This window comes from Cnephaeus nilssonii, assembly GCF_951640355.1.
Source record: "Cnephaeus nilssonii genome assembly, chromosome: 21".
Classification (NCBI taxonomy): Eukaryota; Metazoa; Chordata; class Mammalia; order Chiroptera; family Vespertilionidae; genus Cnephaeus; species Cnephaeus nilssonii.
In genome coordinates this window covers 41,046,806-41,068,369 of record NC_137092.1, presented here as the reverse complement: position 1 = coordinate 41,068,369, position 21,564 = coordinate 41,046,806, and the positions used below count along the sequence as shown (strand labels likewise).

General features: G+C 53.1%; 1 protein-coding gene across 6 annotated transcripts in view; it reads right to left on the bottom strand.

Annotated features, from left to right (window-relative positions):
• Positions 1 to 20,222, bottom strand: part of ILDR2 (immunoglobulin like domain containing receptor 2) — a 59,199-nt gene extending 38,977 nt beyond the window's left edge. For all 6 annotated transcript variants that reach the window (XM_079760849.1, XM_079760850.1, XM_079760853.1 and 3 more), the window contains exons 1-3: positions 20,054 to 20,222; positions 6,346 to 6,678; positions 5,380 to 5,499 (exon numbers count right to left, since the gene is read on the bottom strand). In XM_079760849.1, the coding sequence (XP_079616975.1) occupies positions 5,380 to 5,499; positions 6,346 to 6,678; positions 20,054 to 20,099 (499 nt within the window). In that variant the 5' untranslated portion in view covers positions 20,100 to 20,222. The remainder of the gene's footprint in view (positions 1 to 5,379; positions 5,500 to 6,345; positions 6,679 to 20,053) is intronic.
• Positions 20,223 to 21,564: the final 1,342 nt, after the last annotated feature.

The following is a 21,564-nucleotide window of genomic DNA, read 5'->3' as shown; positions in this document are numbered from 1 at the left end:
ACCATGAGCACATCCGACTCCAGAACGGCTTTGCCTTCTCCAGCATCAGAGAGATACGCAAGGGGCTCAGTTGTCATGCTTACAGTGAGTCCGCGGAGGTCCTCTCATTTCCCGAGTCACTTACTGTCTTCGGACATTTCTGAACCCTCCGGAAGGAGCATCCATGGAGGTTTGTAGATGCTTCGGACGTTTGGGGAAAGGAGACCCAGGCGCAATGGGGAGGGGCCACCTAGACAAGAACAGCTATGCCTTTGAAGTGAGGGCCTCGGTCAGTGGTTAAGGGCAGTTTTACTAAGAAATAAAATGAAACTCCAAAGCCAACCTGGGACAAGTAAAAATCGTTCCCTGGGCCTCAAGCAACAGTCACGTTTTACAGCCACTTAAGATGGACAGGTCGGGCCTGTGTGGGAAGAGGTGGGGATGGGAACCAACGTCCTTGGGTGTCTGTGCACCAGGATAATGAGCATGAAGCTCTTCACTTGGGCAATGAGGACAATAATGCCTGCTCTCCTACCTGACCAGGTTATCATAGGAGAGTTTTATGAACCACACATTATTACCTGTGTACATTAACAGTAATAACAGACGCAGTGATGGCATCACTTTGGTGCACACATATTGCTTTGGGGGCATCTCATGTCCTGTCTTCCTTTTTTGTCATCATGCTCCAAAGTTTACTTGGGAAATCAATTCTCTTTCATATCTTGAGAGACTGGCCACCCAGGAGCCCCTGATCACCCAAGGCTAAGCCGTGGACACCTGTCCAAACTGGGCCAACGGGACTCTCTCCTGAGACTGATTCTTGGGTGGGAAAATGCAAGAGCAGAAAATATAACAGTTGAACTGATTTTTTCTGGCTATGGAACCCTCAACACATTGCCTACCAATTCTTGCTACACAGACCCCGGGGCATCTCTGGCAGGGCAGGGATTAGGCAGTTCATCTACACAGTCTAACTCTCTTCCTGGGCACATACAAAACAGAAGTGACCCAGACCTGGTCTCTAAAAAGTCCCATCCGACCTGCCTCATTCTATCTTTCTGTGCGGCTGGGACCAACAGTCTCCCATGCAGCAGAGTTGAACAATGGAGCAGCCAGATCCCTTATACCACCACCTGGAAGGGAGCGATTGGGTGAGCCTCCTACCTTTATCTATGACCAGATGAAGTAACCAACTTCCATGGTGGTAAGTCATTGAGATTTGGGCATTGCTTTTACAGAAGTTAACAAGCGTTACCCTAATGTACTACTATCCTTTTCAGAGACTGACTTTCCTGTCTTCCTTGCAATTTCCTTCCAATGAATTCCTTTCTGCTCCCCAGCATGTAATTCTGTTGCTTTCCACCACAGTCCCCGATGGATCGACCACAAGTAATAATGTAAATACCCAGCTGGAGAATTAGGACTAAGGAGATTAAAGCATGCTCTCTCTGGAGACTGTAGATGTTTATTTTATTGACACTCTATCAGTTAACAAATAAATGCTCAGCGCTAACATTTAAGAGGAACAAAGTAAGTATTAATTACAGATTCTGCCCATTTATCATTTGAGGGAAAAAACATGCCCTCAAGCTTCCTTACTGCAGACCCTCTGTCAGGCAGCGCAGATGCAAACACAGACGAGAGTGGTCCGCGCCTCTGCAGACCCTCGGCCCACGCTGTTGGAGAGCTCCCTGCTTTGTGGGGAAATCAAGACACGCCCATGGGCAGTGGCCAGGCTACCACTCTCCTGAAGTGAAAGTAGGACATATGCCTGATGGGTTCCGTCCTTGGCCCTCTTCACTTTATATAATCTTCCTGGCTGACTCATCTATTCTTTCATGGTTCTGACTATCACTCATGGTTCTCTAATCTATTGTCTCTCATCCTCGCTTCTCCACTGAGTTCCAGGCCTATATTTCTAATTGGGACACCGCCTGGGTGCCCCACAGGCCTCTCATATTCAACACATCGAGAACCAAACTCATTCTCCTGCCCCCCAACCTGCTCTCCACCCTGTGTCCTCTCTCTGAGTTGGTGGAACAGTTGGCTACCCAGCGAACTAGGAGTCCAGTGACCTCAGAAATGTTTCTACGCTGTCTTTTGTCAATCCACCCCTCTGTGCTCTCCAGCAGCCCCCTGACTGACCCCTCTCCCAGCACATCGTCCCCAGTGCATTGTCTACCCTGCTGCTAATCAATACTCCCACCCTGAGATCTAGTTTCATTCTTCTGCTAAAGTTTCTTCACCGGCTCCCCATGGTCTTCAAGATGAAGTTCAAACTTCTCAGTCCTACGTATAAGACGCTTCACAATCTTGCTCCAGCCACTTCTCCATGTTCACCTTCGTGAGTATAAACAGAAAACTAAATTCTTCTGATCTTTGCTCTAATTCGCCTATCTTTACTGATTGGTCCTCTGAAATTCCAACCAGTCTTCTGCTGCCCATTTTGTGATAAACTCCAAGAAGAGCTAACATTTCAGCTCCTTCAATCACCATCAAGAGTCTTCTCATTCCGGTGGGACCACCGCTGTTAGCCCTGGCCTGTCTGCAGAAGGCCACCCTTCATCCCCCCTGGCTTCTTTGTGAACGAGCATCACCCTGCGTGTCCTTATAACCAACCTGTAACCCTTTCATCTCTGCCACGAATTTCCAGGAGGTCATTTTCTCAAGGTAGTCGCATCACTCACGTTCATCTACACTTTAATGTGAGATTTTAGAATTTTAGAATTGAAATAAAGCTCAGAAGTAACTTAGTTAAGCACCGTTTCCTAAGCGTAAACGCTTGATGTAACTCATAAGAAAGTTTCCAACCCCCTATGGACATGGGAGTCACTGCTCCGGAGAAGACTGTCCGTCTTCCCATGTCTCCAGCTGTCAGCAGCTCCTGCTCTGCACGGAAATGCACTCCCCAGCCTGTGACGTCCACTCCTGGCTCTCATTTTATCCGGCCACACAGCAAGCTTCCAGTCCCTCCGGAGACACGTCCCAGGCTCCTGCTCCACGTCCTCTTCCCCTGCACCAGGTCCTCCAACCCCTCCTCATGTCAAGTTCAGTGCCCGAGCCGGTGGCTCATGGGACTGAAATAAGCAGATTGTGGGCCTGTCTCCTTCCCACGGAGGCCTTCAGCTCCTCGAGGCCGACCTCACAAATCAGGATGCTCTCCTGGTCTCACCTGAAAAGAACACCTAACAGATGGGCCTGCAGGGTACAGCACCAAATAACCGGGCTTCTAGAAACTGACAGTATTTTGAAAAACTCTATTATAAAGGGAGTCAAGGCACGAATACTCAGAATTTTGCATTTGGAAAGTAAATACAGTCCTTTACGGCACCCAGAATATTCCTGTAGATGTCAAAGTAACCCCTTTAGATAACTACACATCTAGAGTTGCCCTAAAAAGTTTACATGGCAAATGTATTGGGCTCTGCATGTTTCTAATTCCCGTGGAACACAGTGGAATTGCGAGACATGCCACCTCTGCTGTGATGGGCTGGGTTGTGGCCTCCCCAGTGTGTGTGTGTGTGTGTGTGCGTGTGTGTGTGTGTGTGTGTATGGTTTTATTGATTTCAGAGAGGAAGGGAGAGAAAGACATAGAATCATCAACGATGAGAGAGAATCACTGATTGGCTGCCTCCTGCATGCCCCCTCCTGGGGATTGAGTCCACAACCGGGCATGTGCCCTTGATGGGAATCAAACCCTGGACCCTTCAGTCTGCAGGCCGACACTCTATCCACTGAGCCAAACCGGCTAGGGCCCCTGTTTTCCTTTCTGCTTCGCTTTAAGTAGCACTGATTTCTGCTCTCCAACTTTTTGCCCATCGTGGGCGACCTTTTCCATCTGAGCCTTCCTTTCTCCACCTTTTTGTCCCGGGGACCGCATCTTTGCCCAGGTTATTTATAGGCTCTCTGACCCCCTTCAAACACACAGCACCGCCTCTCTCCTTCCCCACGCGTGGAACCGGGGCCGGACTACTGAGAGTGGTTTCTACCTGGCCGCTTCCCCTGCATAGGCAACCACTTCCCCATGAAGGCGGCACTGGCCAGATAACCGTCCAGTCAGCTAACTGCAGGCTCACCGAGCTGCTGGTTTCTGACCTGGCCGCTAGTGGTGTGTGATTATGCAGACATTTATCTCTTCCTCCTTCTGAGTCACCAAAACCCAGCCGACCCCCATCTGGTTTCCCTGGGTCCTTTCACAAAACCCACAGAAGCTGTTCATTCCTTTATTTCCTTTCCAATCCGCTCCCATTCCTTCCCGGACCACAGCAGTGTGGCTGTATGATGCACTGGCCCAAGGTATATGCACTTGAATTAAGTCAACCCTCCAATAAAGGTTGATTATTCACAATAAAGAGTTGATTTTTAATAATTATTACTTCATCCATTCTGTAAGTTACAAAGTTAAGGCAGCGGAACCATTGATTTGCCAAAATCACAGTCATGATTGAGTGAAACGAAATCCTAAGTAGCCCATTCAAGTTGTCCCTGGGGACTAAGTTCCCCAGGGAGGGTGAAAATTAACCTATAATCTCATTTGCCTTTAAACCTTAAATATTCCCCCAAATTGTTATCACGTGGTTTCTTGAAAGCTACAAAAAAACATAATTTCTTTTAAAAACTGGCATCGAGTGTTTACCTTTTTCCCTACAATTCATGTAGTTTCTCTTTTTCATTCCTATGTTTTATTCCAATTTCCTTGTTCAACCAACACTTATGGAGCACGAAATATGTGCTCCATTTTAAGTTCATAGGAGGTCACCCCACTGACATCCCTCCACTCCACGAAAGAGGAGCAGTAACCCAAAGTAATGAGTTGGCATTTATGGAGAAATTGCTATTAATAAGGATTAGATATATATTTGCTTTGAGAAGAACTCAGACACTTCTAGGTCTCAAGAAATTGGCCTTCCAATTAAACGCTGCCACATTCCCCAGAAGCTCTTTGCAATGGCACCATTCAGCATGAAACTCTCCGGTTCTCAGCCATCTCTCCCGTAATTGTCCTAAGTGGAGCTAATGAATGGGAAGGATTCCTGATTCTCAGAGGCCTGACTCACCAGTGATTTCCCAGCTCTCCTGGGTCTCTACCCTCTTCAGGGGCCTCAGGCGGTTCCTTCACGGTTAGCATATAAAGATAAGTAAAGCTTGGAGCGAGAGAAAGCTGGGTTAATGATGCAAATGAAAGGAAGGAAAAGGAAAAAAACAAAAACCTAACAGAGCAAAAGAAACATTCAGGACATTGCTAAGTAGCGGGCCATAGCCACCAAGAAACGAGATGGGAGAAATGCCGGACACCCGAAGTGCTTTGTCAGGGTGTAGAGGATAAGGGCCGTGTGCAGGGGCAAGGACCGAGAGGAGGAACTGGCCAGCAGCTAAGATGCTCGCGTCTCCACTCACCCAACACCAGCAGCTCCACCGAGTCCTCGTTTTTGCCCTCCAGGTCATCGGGGGTGGTGATGATACAGTAATAGAGTCCACTGTCTCCCCACATGAGTTTTCCAATTTGAAGGTCTGCATCTGTCATCACAGAAAGAAGAACCCAATCCTACACCTGGCCTCTGAGAAGAGCAATAAACAACGTGGGGCTGAGGGGGCCCTTGGGGCGTGTCCGCAGTGTCCGGTCTACCTGGATGGTGGCCGACAAGGTGTTTGACTTATCTAAACAAACATGCAAAATAAAAACCCAGCGTCCCTGAGGCCAGAGACCGGGAGCCCCGGCAGAATCGGTCTTGTTCCAGGTCTGGGCCAGGAACAGAAGACCAAGCAACCAAGCGGGCGCAGAGGACCTGAGAGCCAGGTACATTCTAGAATTACCTGGACTACTGCAAAGGAGCTGGCTTCACAGCAGTTCTTCAAAATGCAAATAACCCAATGGGTCAAATCAGACTCTTAGGCCCCTTTCTTGTCCAAAGCTGTAGGGAGCAGGAGCAAGGGTGGAAGAGAGAGAACACCATGTGGGGCGTGGGCATGGAGGCCACCTGGCTCAGGACCCCGCAGGCGTGCACCCTTCCCCCAGGGAGGAGTCTGCTTTCTGAGTCAGGAAAGGCCCTGCAGACTGACGTCAAGGTGTCTGACCGAGGCAGTTCTTTTGCTAGAACCTATTTAATCTCGGTTCTGACAGCAAGGCCCTCCAACTGGAGGGCAGGGCAGGAAGGACGCTCCCCAAGCTCAGCTCCGTCTGCTCTGGCTGTCACATGCTCCCCCCGCGAGCCCATTAAAGCAGGTCAATGGGGTTCTTGCTGCTCCCCTGTCCCAGAAAATCAGTCTTGGGGGGCTGAGAGGCTGAGAGGCCAGCATCCCTGGGTCATGGGAGACTGGAACTAAGGTCCCTCCCATCCTAATTCAAAGCAGAGGCTTGATTACCGTGGACGATGGTGACCTCTCTGCCCCTGTAGAAGTCGCCCAGGGTGACGGTCGAGCCCTGTTTTGAAGCGACCACTCGAACGGTCCTCCTGCTGTCCAAGCAGTCCAGGTAGGGGTCCCACTCCAGGTTTCTCTTGCTGAGAGACTGGGCCCGGGGAGAGGCCATGCCCAGGGACTCCCCCATGCGATCCTGGCAGTAGGACTTGAACTTCCACTGCACGACGGCGGGCTGGCGGGAGGACGTGGAGAAGTGGCAGCGGAGCAGCGTGGGCTGGAAGAGCATGGCCACCTTCTTCTTGTCGGGCACTGTGACCTGGAGACCACCCGCCAGGGCTGCAACACAGAGGGAAATGTCCATACAGCACCCGTGCGCAGAACGTCGCGCACAGCACGTGGGCGTGCCCTCCTGCCTCCCCTCCCTCCCCTACCCCCTCACCCCCCACCTGTTTTCTCCTTCAAGTTAATGGCATCAGTCTCCATCCGGTCGCCTTGTTCAGAAACCTGCCATCGCTCCCAATACCCAACCAGTCACTGAGTCACGTCAATGTGATCTCAGCATCCTTACTACCCTTCCCGCCTTCTAAACATTTTTTTAAACTATATTTTATTGATTTTTTACAGAGAGGAAGGGAAAGGGATAGAGAGTTAGAAACATCGATGAGAGAGAAACATCGATCAGCTGCCTCCTGCACACTGCCTACTGGGTATGTGCCCGCAACCAAGGTACATGCCCTTGACCGGAATCGAACCTGGGACCCTTGAGTCCACAGGCCGACGCTCTATCCACTGAGCCAAACCGGTTAGGGCCCTTCCTGCCTTCTAACCCACTTCTTAAATGCCCTCCTCTGCTCTTGCGTGTACTATTGCAATAATCTCTTGTCTGTCCCCTGCTGCAGCTGCTCACAGGCAGTGCCTCCTCTTTAGTTCAGGTGAACTTTTTACATCTGACTGGTAGGGTTCTCCTCAAAACCCTTCACTCCTCCTCCATGGCCTTCAGAATTCTTGGCAAGGCATTCTGGGCTCTCCCTCCATCACCCAGTCCCTCCTCCCTCCTTCACTTCCTGCAGCACCTCTGAGCCATTTCACACCTGTTCTCCTTGTTTCTGGGATGCTTTTGCCTCACTTCTTTCCCTGGAAACTTCCTTCCATTTTTCAAAACCCAGTTCAAAAGCCGCCTGTGACCACTCAGTGCATCGGTCACTTCCTCCCTGGCCGTCAGTCTCCCCCGCGCTCTCCTGTAGACATTTATTATGGTTCCTTTGCAAGGACCTGTTTCCATGCCTGCCACGCCGTCAGGCTTCCCCTGCTGCCCGGGCCTGTGAAGCCCATAGGCACTCAGCACACTCTGATAAAGGAGGCCAGTGAAGACAGGAAGTGTGCTTCAGGGGGAAGTGACTTCCCTGCCAGCCAGTGACCAAGCAAAGGGGTCAGAGATGAAGGGGAACGAAGGCTTTGAGAGAAATGGAGAATTTCAGATCAGAAGCAGCAGACTAAGTTCAAAAGCTCTGAAGGATGATCCAAAGTGGGGGTGGGGGGGAGGGGAGAAAGCAGATGAGAAGTGGTGAAAAGATGAAAACCGAGGCTTGGTGTCCAAGAAGGAGGGCAATTTCCGTGAATGAAAGACCAGGGGAGCGTTTGGGAGGCAGAGGGCCTCTATGAACTCAATGGTAAGATCTAGAAATGCCAAGCAAAGAGGACATCACTTCCTCTGGTGAATAGGAGGACAATCAAGAGTTTCTAGCTCAATGTGAGGTTAGAAGCAGATATAGAATTATGATTAGAAGCAGAAAAAAAGGAAAATTAGTGCAAAGACATGAATAGAAAGAGGTTCAGAAATGAAGCCAGAAGTCTGCCAATCAGCTTCCGGTCGCTTGGGGCAATTTCACCCTCGAATTACAGGTGGACTTGAGCCACGCAGGAAAGCCTAGTTTCACGCACGGGTGCCTTCTGTCCTTTATTGCTGCCAACGTTCACTGTGACTCTGCAAAGCAAAGCCACTCTCCAGCTCAGCCATACACTATCGAGGAGGTGTTTATAGAAATACCTTTGACGAGGGCAAGATATGGCATTTGGGCCGATGTCTCCAGATCTCCATCCAGGAGGGCCTATGTGAATGCACGGGAGACACTAGCTTCTAATCCCTGTGAGGAGAAAGGGGCTCTGCTCTCCTTGGAACTGGGAAGTGGACACAACACAGTACTTGGGATTTAGGAAATCTTCAAGTGCTTTGAACCTACCAAGCGCTTAACAGCTGCCGATGGGATAACTGAAGAGCTGGAAGAGCAAGTGAATGAGGATTCACATGGGAATTCCTAGGACTCTGCAGGGGAAACTGCTTAAATGAGCCCTGGATGGCATGCATGGTCCAGCAACATAGCATTGGCACCAAAAGACAGGGCTTGGAACCTTATCTGGCCGTAGAGTAGCGGTAAGGCCCCGGGCAATCCCTACCTGTAAAATGAGCCTCAGAATTCCCACTCACTGGGCTGTTAACCATTGTCACCTCCTGGGTCCCCTGCAGAGAGCGGACCATGCAGAGCCCTGTGACCATGGCCTATAGAGGGTAGTTCTCAAATACTCATCCTTCCCTTCCTGCAATTCTGAGGTTCCCACATCTTGATGACCACCCAGCATCAGTAGGTCTGACTACAGCCGGACTGTGTAGACCAGCTCCATCCAGGTGCGAAGAGTTCCCACCCGGGAGTTCACCTGAGAGCCCCAGCTCCCAGGCTCCACTGCTGCCCTCCCCCCGCCTCCCCCACTCCCGGTGCTGATGGGCTAATACCCTTCTCCCTGACTCACACAGCTGGATTAGGAACATTCTTTACAGTTCCTCCTTAAATTCCACTGCACTGCTCTAACCGCATGATTCTTCTTCCAGTCCTATTCACCTCCCAATTTTCCAGGTACCCCAAATGGGACAGAGGGGTGAAGTGACTTCAGTTAGCCGTGGCCACAGTTGGGTAACCAGGGATGGGCACAGTTTCCTGCACGGGCTGTGTACTTGACCCCACCACTGTCGGCTCTGCTACCTATTCAGGCGAACTTGGGGAATCACATTTCCTAGCCTTTCTCGCATAAATAAAACCAGCAAAGGAGCAGGTGCAGCCAGGAGCGTTGGGGGTTGTTTTATCAGAGTGTCAGGTATGGCGTCTGTTCATCAGATGATTACTAAGAATAACCTCCTTCCCCGCTCTGTTCGCTCAGAAAGAGAGACCAAGCTGTTGGGCCCCTGTAATTATTAACAGGGGTCACTCAGTTCTCAGCTCCTGCTATGACATGGACATAAACTCCTGCCCCAGAGAAGGAAAACATTCTCGGAATCATCTGCCTTGTTACAGCCGGATAGCTAAGGCGTGGATCTTGTAGTCAGTCCTAAACTAGAATCCAAGCTCTACCCTTGTTGTGCTGGAGTCTACACGGGCAAAGCAGAACGTCTTTGAATGCCAGGTAGCTAAGTGCAGACCTCTCAGCCTCTTGCAGTATTTATTCATCTGTGCATCCAAGCTAAGGGTCACTCTCTCCCTTAGTTCCAACTACTTAAGGCCTCACCTCCCTCAAGCCTCATCTGCATGTTTAACAGGTACTTCAAATGAAGTCTGTCTACACCTCATCTCTCATCGCCTCTGCTTCTACCCTTTGCTGGTTCTTCCTCTCCCAGCTCTTTGCCAGTCTACCCCCAACCTACTGCCTCAGAAAGAAATCATAATTCCGGTAATCTCCTCTCTGGCCCTGACTACACTCGGTTGGTCGCTAAGGCTAAGCTCTCAAATTTGACCCTTCTCCATTCCCACTGTCATCCCCTAAGTCAGATATCTATCACTGTTACTCCAAAATAGTTACAAAATGCTTCCCACGTGAGAAATTGTGTCCAACACTAGTCATGTAGTACCTTAGTGAATTCTCTCAAAAACCCTATAGAGTGGATATTATTATTGTTGTTGTTATTATTATTATTATTATTATACCCCATTTTATGGATGAAAAAACTGATTCTTAGAGAATGTCAGTATCTTCCCAACATCTCAGAGTTAGCAAGTGATGGTCAGCTTGAACCCAGGCTGACTGGCTCCACAGTTCCTAACCACCACGTCCCACAGGACCTCACGCTGTCCGGTTCTATAGCAGCCTCTTCCGTGAGGCCCTACTTCCCGCCTGATATGCTCTCCACGTTTCCTCTCCCCAGACACAGCTAACCCTTGTTCCCTGCTTTCAGGCCTCCGTTCGGTCCCCATTCCTTCAGGATGAAACTCAAATGCCTGGACATGGCACATAAGGTCTTCCCCACCATCCGGCTCCAGGCACGCTCTGGGCATACGAAGATATTTCTCACTCTTCAACTATAAATACTTATTCCTTCCCGCGGGGGACGCAGTGACGTGTAACTGGAGGAGTTCCTGGCACAGATGGAGAGAAGCCCTGAGCATAGTCGTGCACGCACACGAGTAGGTGTGTGCACGCTGCGGGGCTCTGGGTCCAAGAAGGTCTAAAAGACCAGCCCTTGATCTTGAGAAATTCAAGATAAACTTGGTTTCTAACTCTATGGTCCCCGAGGGCAGGGACCAGGATTTGGTTGACAGTACTCAGTACACAGCCCAGCCGCAGAGTCGCTGAAGCTCACGCGATGTGGGGTGCATCAGTGAATGACAGAACCAGTGAGGGCTGATCTGAAGGGCCTTTCTCAGCAGGCCCCAGTGCAGAAAATGCATTCTGGCCAGTGCCTGGGAAGGCTGCCTCGGAAAGGGGTGAGTGGCGGCTCCGAGCAGCAGCCCCATCTCAGCGAGCCACCCCAGGCACCTCCTCACCAGGCCGGGAAGATCAGCTCCCGGCGAAGACAGTGCCTCCCCGGAGGGCAAAATAAGGCCCTGGCCCAATTCTCACACGGAAAAGGACTATGTACTTGAGAGATTAACAAAAGCGGGGTCTGAAGCAAGGCTGTTCTTATTTTAGCGCTTTCATTTTTTTCAAAGCAAGTTCCTTTTCCCCGCGAGTAGTAAGCTATTCCTGGCAGCATCTTTGTGAGGCAGATCTGTGAGCCCAGCCCCGCTGTAGAGAGGCAGCGCTTGCTGGAAAAGGTCACGGAAAATTAGCACTGTTAGCGACAGGCGTCTTCAGAAACTATCTGCAGCTCACCCAGCCCGAACTCTTCAAGCCCCAGAAGTAGGATCTGACCTCAGAACTGCCCCACCCCAGCATGCCTCGGCCTTCGCCGTCTAAGATTTTCCTCTGTACACTATGACAACACAAACCTTCCTTTCCTGCCTCCGAGTTACATCTTCTTTAAGAGATTCATCTTCTGTCTTCACATTTGCAATGTGTCCCAATTTCCCAAGACTGTTGTAGGGACACTGAGGGGCAGGTTTTCTACGTGTCAGATGAGTAAGGTGTGTCCAAACATCTGCTCCAGGTTTGTCCAGAGTCCAAACAAGGAGAGAAAGCTGTCCATCCCTTGGCAGCATTGTGCAGGGAAGGAGCAAAGGGATGTTGACCTCTAGGATCAAGATTTTAAGGCAAAGAAAATGCAGCTTGAATCCCTCCCCAAATAGAACCATTCATCTTCTTGCTATATACATGGGCTAAAAAAAATAAAATAAAAAAGGACCCTGGCTGGTGTTGCTAGGTGATTACAGTGTCGGCCTGGGGATTGAAGGGTCTCGGGTTTGATTCAATTCCTGGTCAAGGGCACGTACCTGGGGTGCAGATTCGATCTCCAGCCCTGGTTGGGGGAGGGAGGCACATGTGGGAGGCAACCAATTGATGTTTCTCTCTCCTTCCCTCCCTCGCTTTCCCTCTCTCTAAAATTCAATGAAAATAATATCCTTAGGTGAGGATTAACAACAACAAAATTATAAAATAAAATGAAGTAAAAAAGAGTTGACAAAGAATAGTAGCCATCCCCTTAGTGTCTGCCTAATATCTAAACCTGATTCTCCAGCTGCCCCATTGGTTCTGTGAGTTAATCAACTTCCAATAAATTCCTTTCCTGCTTAAGTTCTCCTGTTTGCTACCATGATACCTGATTGCTTGATCCATTTCAGGATGAGAGCGACCAGATGTACCATGTTGAGATTTAAGAAACCATGAAAGCCTTCTTTTATGTCTTCTCCCCAAAAGTCCCCAAAGGCCGCAGTCTCTCCCCCTCTCCATGGGGCTGTGGTAAACACCAGTCCTGCCCTTGCCCACGTGGGCTTGGCTCATGGCCTGATTAGAATTTGCTGCCAGCACTGGCACTCTGCACACAGAGAGTGCCACTCGTTAAGCACATGCTCCGTGTGTCCAGTGGAGCCATGCTGTCCTGTTCTTGTCACCACAGTGAGGATGAGAGCCAGGAGCCTGTCTCCTTCCTGTCTCATTTGCCTCGTCTCCAGACATCTGAAGTGAGCTAGTGCCTGGAGGGCTTACCTGCTGTTCCAATGGGACCAAAGCCACACTAAAGAGGGCAGCGTCCACCTCACAGGAACCCCGGGTTCATTCAGGGGGCCGCTTTCTAGGATGCACCAGCCACTTGCACAGAGAAAACTCCAGTAAGAAAGCTCTCATCGATCTTTATCAACTTAGCGGTGTTTCCAGGCTAGCTTTCTCACCTGAGCTCCAGACCCCAGCACATGACTTCTTTTTATTCTCTATCTGGATGTTACACAAGCACTCCAAACGCATCACTCTATGGAAGGAGATGCTAACTGTCCCCTTCTGTTAGGAACAGAACTTCCCAGGTTTTAATCCGGCCAGCCAAGTACTAGACTCTCTTGCAGCTAATTGTGGCCGCATGACTAGGTGAGGACAAAGGTATGTGAGGACAAGTGACATGTGCGACTTCTGGGTCCCCTCTCTAAAGGTGGGCTGCCTGCCCTGGCCCTCTGTGTCCTTCGCTCCTGCTGGCTGGGACATGCTCTTGGGAGCCGTATGTTTGGAATGGGAGACTCACCCCTACTGGGTCTGGATAGTTACAGGAGAGAAGAAAATTATTTTGTGTGAGTTACTATACTTTAGGATTTCTTTGTGACAGTAGCTTAGACTGTAGTACTTTACTATAACGCAAAAGCTTGAAGCTTTACCACCCTGAACCTTTTGCACTCGGATGTCGAATGTGACTCGACACAGTTAGCATTAGAATAAAGGAATCGAGAAAAAAGCAAGCAAGTGCAAAGGGTTAAGATGTTTCTCCTCCTATACTCGTTCATGTCCATGGGTGGCATCCCCGGCAACCCCAAGCCAGAAGCCTGGAGGCACCTTTAACATTCCCTCCCCTCCCACCTCCACATCCAACCAAGCCCGTGCCTTGTCCTCTCTCTCTCTGCGCCTCTGTCCACTTCTCGCATCCCCGCTGCCCCAGGTGAGCTCAGGATCGCATGTCCCGCTTCTCTCTGCAGGGTCTCCTAGTGGGTTTCTGCTGCACGTCTCACCACATCTAACACACTCCCCACACTGAGGCCCAACTGATATTCCAGAAATGCACATCTGACTGTGGCGGCCCTGGCTCTGACCCTCTGGCCACTTCGGGAGCATAGGGACTCGTTCCAGATGGGGCCGCTCTCCTCCATCCCCCTGAAGCAGTAAATTCTCCCACCACACTGAAATATTTATGAATTTCAGAAAACATCATGTCCTCCCTGATTCTTGGTCCTTGCGTATGCTGCTCCCTCTGTAAATGTCCCTTCCTCTATCCCGCTCCCCTCGTAACTTCTACTGATGCTTCCGGACTTGCTCAGCTATCACTTCCTTTAGAGGCTGCTTCTTGCTCTTACTGTGGTCATCGTGCTCTACAGAACCACATCACCTATTTGGTCACCTGTCTCCTCCATTGATAACAAACTCCCCCTTCCATCTTTTTGTAAGACTCTACTGCATAGTAGGTACTCGAAACATTTGTCAACAATCTGACCTGGTGGATTACATTATTTGTTCCCAATTATTTTTCCCTCCCCTCTCTTGTATGTTCCCTGTGGGTGGAGTACACTAACCACCTCACAGACTGTGGGCTTGACCCTGTGTCTTGCTTTGGCCAATCAGATGTGAGCTCATGTGCCAGGAGGCATGTCCAAGCAGAAGTTGGAAAGACATTCGCATGGTTTGGTTCCACCCCTTTCCCAGGTTCCCTTGAGCCCTCCGCGGTAAGAGAACAGCATGCCCAGATAGCGGCTGCTCCCTCCGCCTGGGTCTTGGAGTAGGAAGACATTCAGAACTGAGCCCGGTCCACCAATTCCGGCCAAGTCCCGGCTGACCGGCAGCCACGCCGCCCTAAATGTTCGCTGCGGTGAGCTGTTCCGATTTGGGAGTTGCTTGTTGCTTCATCAAAGTGCTGAATAACATGCCTGTTTGGGGTTTCTAAGGAGTATGAGGGCCTACTATGTGCCAAAGGTGGTGCTAGGAGTTTCACATAATTTCAACGATCACAACAACCCTCTCATTTTAAAGCCAAAGAAATTAAGGTAAAATATTAAGCTAGTAGTCAAAGGTCAGCTGGAGCCTAACCCCTGTCTCCCACTGCCTCTCAGGCCGCCTCCAGATGAGCCACGCGCATGGAGGGGGAGGGCAGGACCCCAAGCTGAATGGGCAACAGCCCTGCGGGGCCCCGATGCCACGGACGGTATGGAGGCGGGAGGCGCCCTGTTCTGGGGTCCTCCTTGTCTCCTGGCCAATAAAGAACCCTAGCGATCCAAAATGTCTTCTTTCCTTTTCAAAGAGCCAAATTATCTTGAAGACTAAGACCTCGAGGGTATAGATGCCACAGCTACACCCTGTGGGCCTCCTGGGCACACAGCGCCAGCCCGTCCCCAGGGGCTCTGACACGCAGCAGCGCCTCTGTCACGGGTCACCTCTGCTCTCCCGTGCTGCTCCCCTCCTTCTCTGTACCTCTCAGGGTTTGGTCTGAAATGCTAAATGCTTTTCTTTCTCACTGTCCTGGCAGCGTTTCCCTGGGTGCTCTGGACGCCGAGCCTCACTCCCCAAGGCCCATAATAGACACCAGGTGTGCCCGGGGAAGACTGTTTCCTTTGGACCCAGGCCCTTGAAACAAGCCTTATTAAGCCGGTGACGCCGTTTCATATCCTTTTCATCAATGAGATATCCCGGCCTCAGGTGAGCCACCTCTGAGCCTTGGTTTTCTCAAGCACTGGAGGTGACACCAGCCACGCCCTCTTAGAGGGATCAGAGGGATAATGCACATGCGAGCCAGTTAACAGAGAAAAGCACTAGGGCACAGAAATGCGCAAGAACAACCGCCACGTCGTACCTTCCTTTATAGTCCTGACTCGGGACAGAGAGACTTAAGAGCTAACGCAGTTGGAAGGATGAAGAGGTGAGTCCAGGAAGAGAACGTTAGACTGGCAGGGGCATTCTAGGGCCATGCTGGTCAGAGTCCTGCCTGGGCCAAAGCTTGCCCCGCTCACTCCACCAGTCCTGGACACGAACACGTTCTATCGTTCCAACTGACCCTGCTCTGTCCGCCAAGCACTGGGTGCTACCCTGTCTGTCCCTCCGAGAGACCTAACAAGAGCTCTCCCTTCCCAGCTGGCGTTTCTCCTGCCAGTCGTTCCCGGCCAGGGCAAGGCTGCAGGGCACTGGCTCCTCACTGCGGGAGTCATAACTCCCCCCAAATTGGAGAAAAGTGGCTCTGATTTCTAACTCCCCCCAAATTGGAGGAAAGTGGCTCTGATTTCTAACTCCCCCCAAATTGGAGAAAAGTTCAGAACCAGACTCTTAGAGCTGAAAGGGACCTTAGAAACCATCTCATTCAACAGATTCTAAGAGCCAGATCCCATGGCTGGGCAGTTCATCTGTCGAGGAGATGAGGGCAGAGCGTCAGCTCCCAGCCGGGGTCCCTTCCACTAAGCACGTCCTGGCACTGATACTGTGAACACTGGACGGGCACGAAGGACCTGCACCAGGACGCTCACCGCCCGCAGTAAGACCCATGGCTGCTCCCCGGGTCTGTGCGCACTGGCCAGCCTGCAGAGTCACGTGAGCCTAGAACCTAAGGAGTGATGGGGAGACGGAAAGAAGTCCCTCTCCCGGTCCAGAGAGAAGCATCAGCTGGTGGGCGGGGGGGGGAGGGGGGGGAAGGAGGGAGGGAGAGCTGTGGGGAGTGGAAAGAAGGTGCTCTGGGGTGAATACGGTGTCTCCCAGGGGACAGGAGCAGGGAGAGAAGAGGAAAGGCAAGCAGGACAGGAAAGGAGCTCACGGAAGGGAGGGGTCAGCAGTCTCTCAACGCGGCCCTTCCTTCTCCAAGCCGCATGCACTTGACCTCTCCACACCCAGGCCTGTCCTCCCACGGTCACCAGGCATCCACCCGAATGCCAACCAGACCAGGCAACAACCTGGAGACCGCCCTTCCCGCTCAGGCTGGGCCAGGAGCCGGGAAGCCCACGGCGCCTGGTGCAGGCCCCACTGCTTCTGTCATCCCATCGCTGCGTGCCGCTTCCAGGCCGAGCGCTCCCTGAGGCAGGGGCTGTGCCTCTTCGTCCGCTGACCCTACACACGCCTGGACACGGCAGAACTCAGCAGCTGACGGTGGGCATAAATGTCTCACCTGGGCCATCACCTCCTCTGCGGCCACCTCAGAGCTGCTCCGCCCAACCCCGGGTTCGGGCTGGACATGCCTCCCCCACGCTCCGTCACACGTGTGCTCTCTCCTTATCAAAATGCCCCGAAGACTCATTTGAGTCACTGTGTAGGCTGACAACTCTTTGAGGGCAGGGACTGTCTTTTGTTGTTGTTAATTCTCACCTGAGGATATTTTTCCCCATTGCTTTACAGAGAGAGTGGACGGGAGGGAGGGAGGGGGAGAGAGAGAGAGAGAGAAGCATGGATATGAGAGAGACACATCGACTGGTTGCCTCCTGCATGCGCCCTGACCAAGGCCCGGGAGCGAACCTGAAACCCAGGTACGTGCCCTTGACCAGGAATCAAACCCTCCAGTCCTCGGTGTGCGGGCCGACGCTCTAACCACTGAACTCACCAGCCAGGGCACAAGGACTATCTTTGTCTCTTTATTCTCAGCACCTATCACAATACTTACACACCCAGGAATTGAACACACGCTTGTAGAATGAATGAACAAGTGAATGAACCAAACCAAAGGGGAACCAAAAGAAACGCTATCAGAGCAAGCAGTCTTCATGACAGAAACCCCAGTCTCCAGAGTGTCGTCCCCCCCCACCCCGCCGTCCCCCCTCTCCCCAGCCCCGCCCCGCAGGCCGCAGGAGAGGACCCCCAGCCACGCCATCCACATCCACATCCACATCCACATTTGGGAACAAAGAGCGAAGCCTCCAGGCTTCCTGCTGTGGCACCTGTTGCTGCAGCCCAGCCCTGAGCATTTTGTTTTGTTTGAAACGAGGACAACAACAGAACACAATCTATGACAGGAAGCGACATTCCAGCGACAATAAGAAGCCACCAGGCTCCATCTACAGCTGTGCGGATCCAGAAAGAAAGACAAGCACGGAGCTGCTGGAGCCCCAGCAAAACAGTGGCGTGTTGATTAGAAATTGCTCAGCCTGCGTTACAGAAACGGGGGAGGGGAGGGGAGGGGAGAGAGAAAAGCAGGGGGAGAGGGGGAGTGGGGGAGAGGACAGTGAGTGTTTTTTCCTGGCGCTCTGACTCATTTCTAATCTGTCCTTTCCTCCCTTCCTCCCTCGCTCCCACCACCCCCTCAAGAGAGAATCCATTGATTGGGCCGGACTGCACTGTCTTACCTCTCCTCCCCTGGCTTCCCTGTGAAGGATGAGCCTGGATCCACGTCCCCGTCACTGCTCTTCTCCCCTCCCTCCCCCTCCGCCATGGTCGCCTCCACCTTGCTCAGGGTGAGAGCAGCTTGTCAGGCACTGGGGGGCGAGGCCGGAGTGAAGCTGGGATCAGGGGATGCCAGCAGGTGCTCAGGGGACCCAGGCCTCACCTGCAGAGCACAGAGGCCCGGCTCTGAGAGCGAGGGCCCTGCTCACTAACCTGTTGCCTGCTTCCGGGCGAGGGCAGCCTCTCTGGGGGCAGAAGGAAGAAAGCAGCCCACCCTTCCCAGCACAAACAAAACAAAACCCTACAATGAGAACCTCAGAGGCAGCTTAGGAGAGAGCCAGCCCCCGGGCGCTGGTTTGAGAGCACTGGGCTCCAGTCTCTGCTCCATCGCACATTTGCTGGTGCTTGTCCTGTGGGCCTCCTTTCTGTCACGGCCGAGGCTGCCTGGGCCCCTGCCAGCGACCTGATTCCATTGCCACAGAAGCCGTGAGCCCCCCGGCCAGGGTGTCTCCCTTGCTCCGGCTCCGGGCACTCTGACTCAGGGACCCTCCCAGGTGCCCAGCTGACTTCAGGGAGGGTGCGATGCAGGCTCAGAGCCCAAGTTCCCAGGACAAGATAACAGAGAAGAGGAGGCAAATTGAGGACATTGAGGATCAGCGAGGGGGGCGGGGAGAGGTGGCAGGCCAGGGGAGGGGGAGGCATGGATCAGCCAAACCCTGAAATTACAGATGATTCACATTTGAACAGTGTGGGAGGGAGACACTCAGAGCAGGCAGGAGAGGCTAACTCAGCGCCGTGCCCCCACCGGGACCATGGGGCTCAGGAGCCAGTTAGGGCCCTTCCCTGGGAACAGGACGAAGCCGAGGAGTCAGGACTCTCACTCTGAAGCGGAGGGGCAGGGGCCGCCTTTCTTACGTGTAGTTTACCCTCTCACCTACTTGCCGTGAGTTAAATGTGTTCCCCTTTCCCACGGACTTCATTCTCCCAAGCCTTCTGGTTGGTGCCCCTGGAGCGGACAAGACTTCATTTTGGGGTGCTACTGTGCATTTTCTCTCCTGCCTTTCCCTGCCACATTCTATCCTCACAACCTTTCTGATCCCTGTTCCTTTCCTCCATCACTCGGTCTCCACGGTCATTGCCTCAGACCTGTCCAAACCCCCCAACTTTCCGAGCACCCTGCCCCAAGCAGGGCTACTGTGTGACTGGGCTGGCCACCCTGCCTGGCCACCTGTCCCTCAAACACACAGAGTCATGGGGGTGGGGGTGTAAAGTGTCCGAAACAAAAGCCTCTGCAGGCCCCAGGAGGGTGGGAGAAGTTCAGGGAAAGGAAGGGAAGCCTGGAGGGCCCACCTGGAGGAAGTGGCACGCTGGGAGAAGCCCTACCTTCTGAGCATCTCTGCCGATTATCTTTACTGGGGGGACGGGACCTGTTTACTTGCAGGGAGAGGAAGGGTCCTCTCTCTCGGTGGGACCACTCCCCAAAAGGTACAAGAGACAGCAGGGCCCTAAATTCCACAACCAATGGAACCTCCACCCCTCCCTCCTCACCCCCTGCCTGAGAATGCCCCTGGGTCCCGCTTCTCCAGGGAAGGAATTAAGGAGACACTCCTCCACCCCCACCCCATCCCCAGAACGCGTTTCCTTAATTAATCAGCCTCCTCGGAGCTTCCCGCTTCGTCCCGCCAGGCTCCCCCCAGCATTGCCCTCGGGGTACCACAGGCAGAAGGCTGTCTGGAAGGGGAATGCCGGCTCCACAGAACAATCTCGCCACGAGTGGGTCAGACACCTGCCTCTCCATCGGCTCACTTGCACTCGGAGGTCTCCCCCACCCCATCAACCTAACACGCAGCCCCTCCCCCACGTACCCAGCCTGCTCACAGCTTAAGCACAACCGGGGCGTGGGGTGGCGGACGGATGAACCCCCACTGCAAGAATATATATAAAGTTCCCCGCGTCGGTGGCAAACGCCGCTTACCTGTCAGCCCGAAGAGAGCCATCCACGCCAGCGAGACCCTGTCCATCTCCCCCAACTTCCCATCCAGGGGAGGGAGGGAGCAGCCAAGTGGGGAGCGGCGCGGGCGCGGGCTCTGTCTGCGCGACCAGAGGCAGAGGCGGCGGCGGGCGCGAGCGGGTGTCCGCGTCCCCGGGCGCCTCCCCGGGCGGACAGCGCGGACTGCCCCGGCGCGCTGCCGCTCGGCTCCGACTCCGCTCCGCTCCCGCTCCCGCTCCCGCTCCCGCTCCCGCACGCCAGGCTCCCGGCGGCGATCCCCCGCCCCGCAGCGCCGCCCGCGGCCCGCCCCGAGGCCTCCAAAGTTTCTGGGTCACGTGCTGGCCCCGCGGGCAGCACCCAGCGGCCAAGTGCACCAGGGGAGCCGGGGAGGGCGCGCGGGGGCGGCGGTGCGTGCGTGTGGCCCCTGCCAACCTGCGCTGCGGGAGAGGGGCGGGGCGGCCAGGTCGGACCCGCCAGCACTTGGGGCAGCTTTTCAGCAAGTCCCCCGGGCCAGGGGGTGCTGGGGCCGGGCTGGGTCGCTTTCTGACGCGCAGTGAGCCAAGATGCTCCGCAGAATTGGAAAAGGTGGACGGGAATCCCGCGCCCTAACTTCCTCCTGTTGAAACATTACTGAGGGCACGCAGCTCTTCACCAGAAAGTCAAAGGAGAATGAAATAAACAATATGACGGCTTTCATTTGTCCCAACATTTACCGCTTCTCAGCCTTTCGGCTAAGATCAGGCGCATTTGCCCAACACTTCATAGTATGCAGGACACATTCACACGGCTTATTTCCATGTTGTAAACAGATCTGTGTCGTGTGTGTGTGTGTGTGTGTGTGTGTGTAGGGAAAGAGCCCGTGTGTTGAGACACAACGCAGAAAGGCATGTTCCTAAAGATAATTAAGCATCTACTAGGTGCTAAGAACCTGGGCTACAAGGATGAGCGAGACAGACTTCCCGCGGTCAAGGGCCCACCGTGGTCCTTTAAACACATCACTCATTGGTAGGAAAACAGGGCAGATGCGATCCTGGAGATATGGAGAAAGTGCCCTGGGAACTGAAGAATGACTGTGTGTGAAATGCGGATGAGATCTGAGCACCAGAGGAGGTGAGCATCCGCTATGCACAGTGGTCTTGTCCGGCTGCCTGACCTCTGGATGAATGCCCTGAGTTCTGAGGAATGCCAGCTATGGAAGCCAAGACGTCTAGAGCCATCCCGACCACTGCAGCCGGAGGACAGCCCGGCCCCTGATGGCCTGGGTCCCGCTCTCTGAGCTTTTTGAGTTCCAGAGCAAGCGATGCAAGAAGCAGAGTCGGCAGAGAATTGGTTTTGCCTCGAGCGGCAGCGCATCCAGGGCTCAGGGCAGCGGTGGGGAGGTCAGGCACCAGGCTGCCTGGAGGCGCAGTCTGGCCGTGGTCTTGGGTGAGCTTCTCGGTTCCAGCCCACTTTCTGCAACTGGCTCCTCAGCCTCCTGGCAGCTCTGTGAGCTCCCC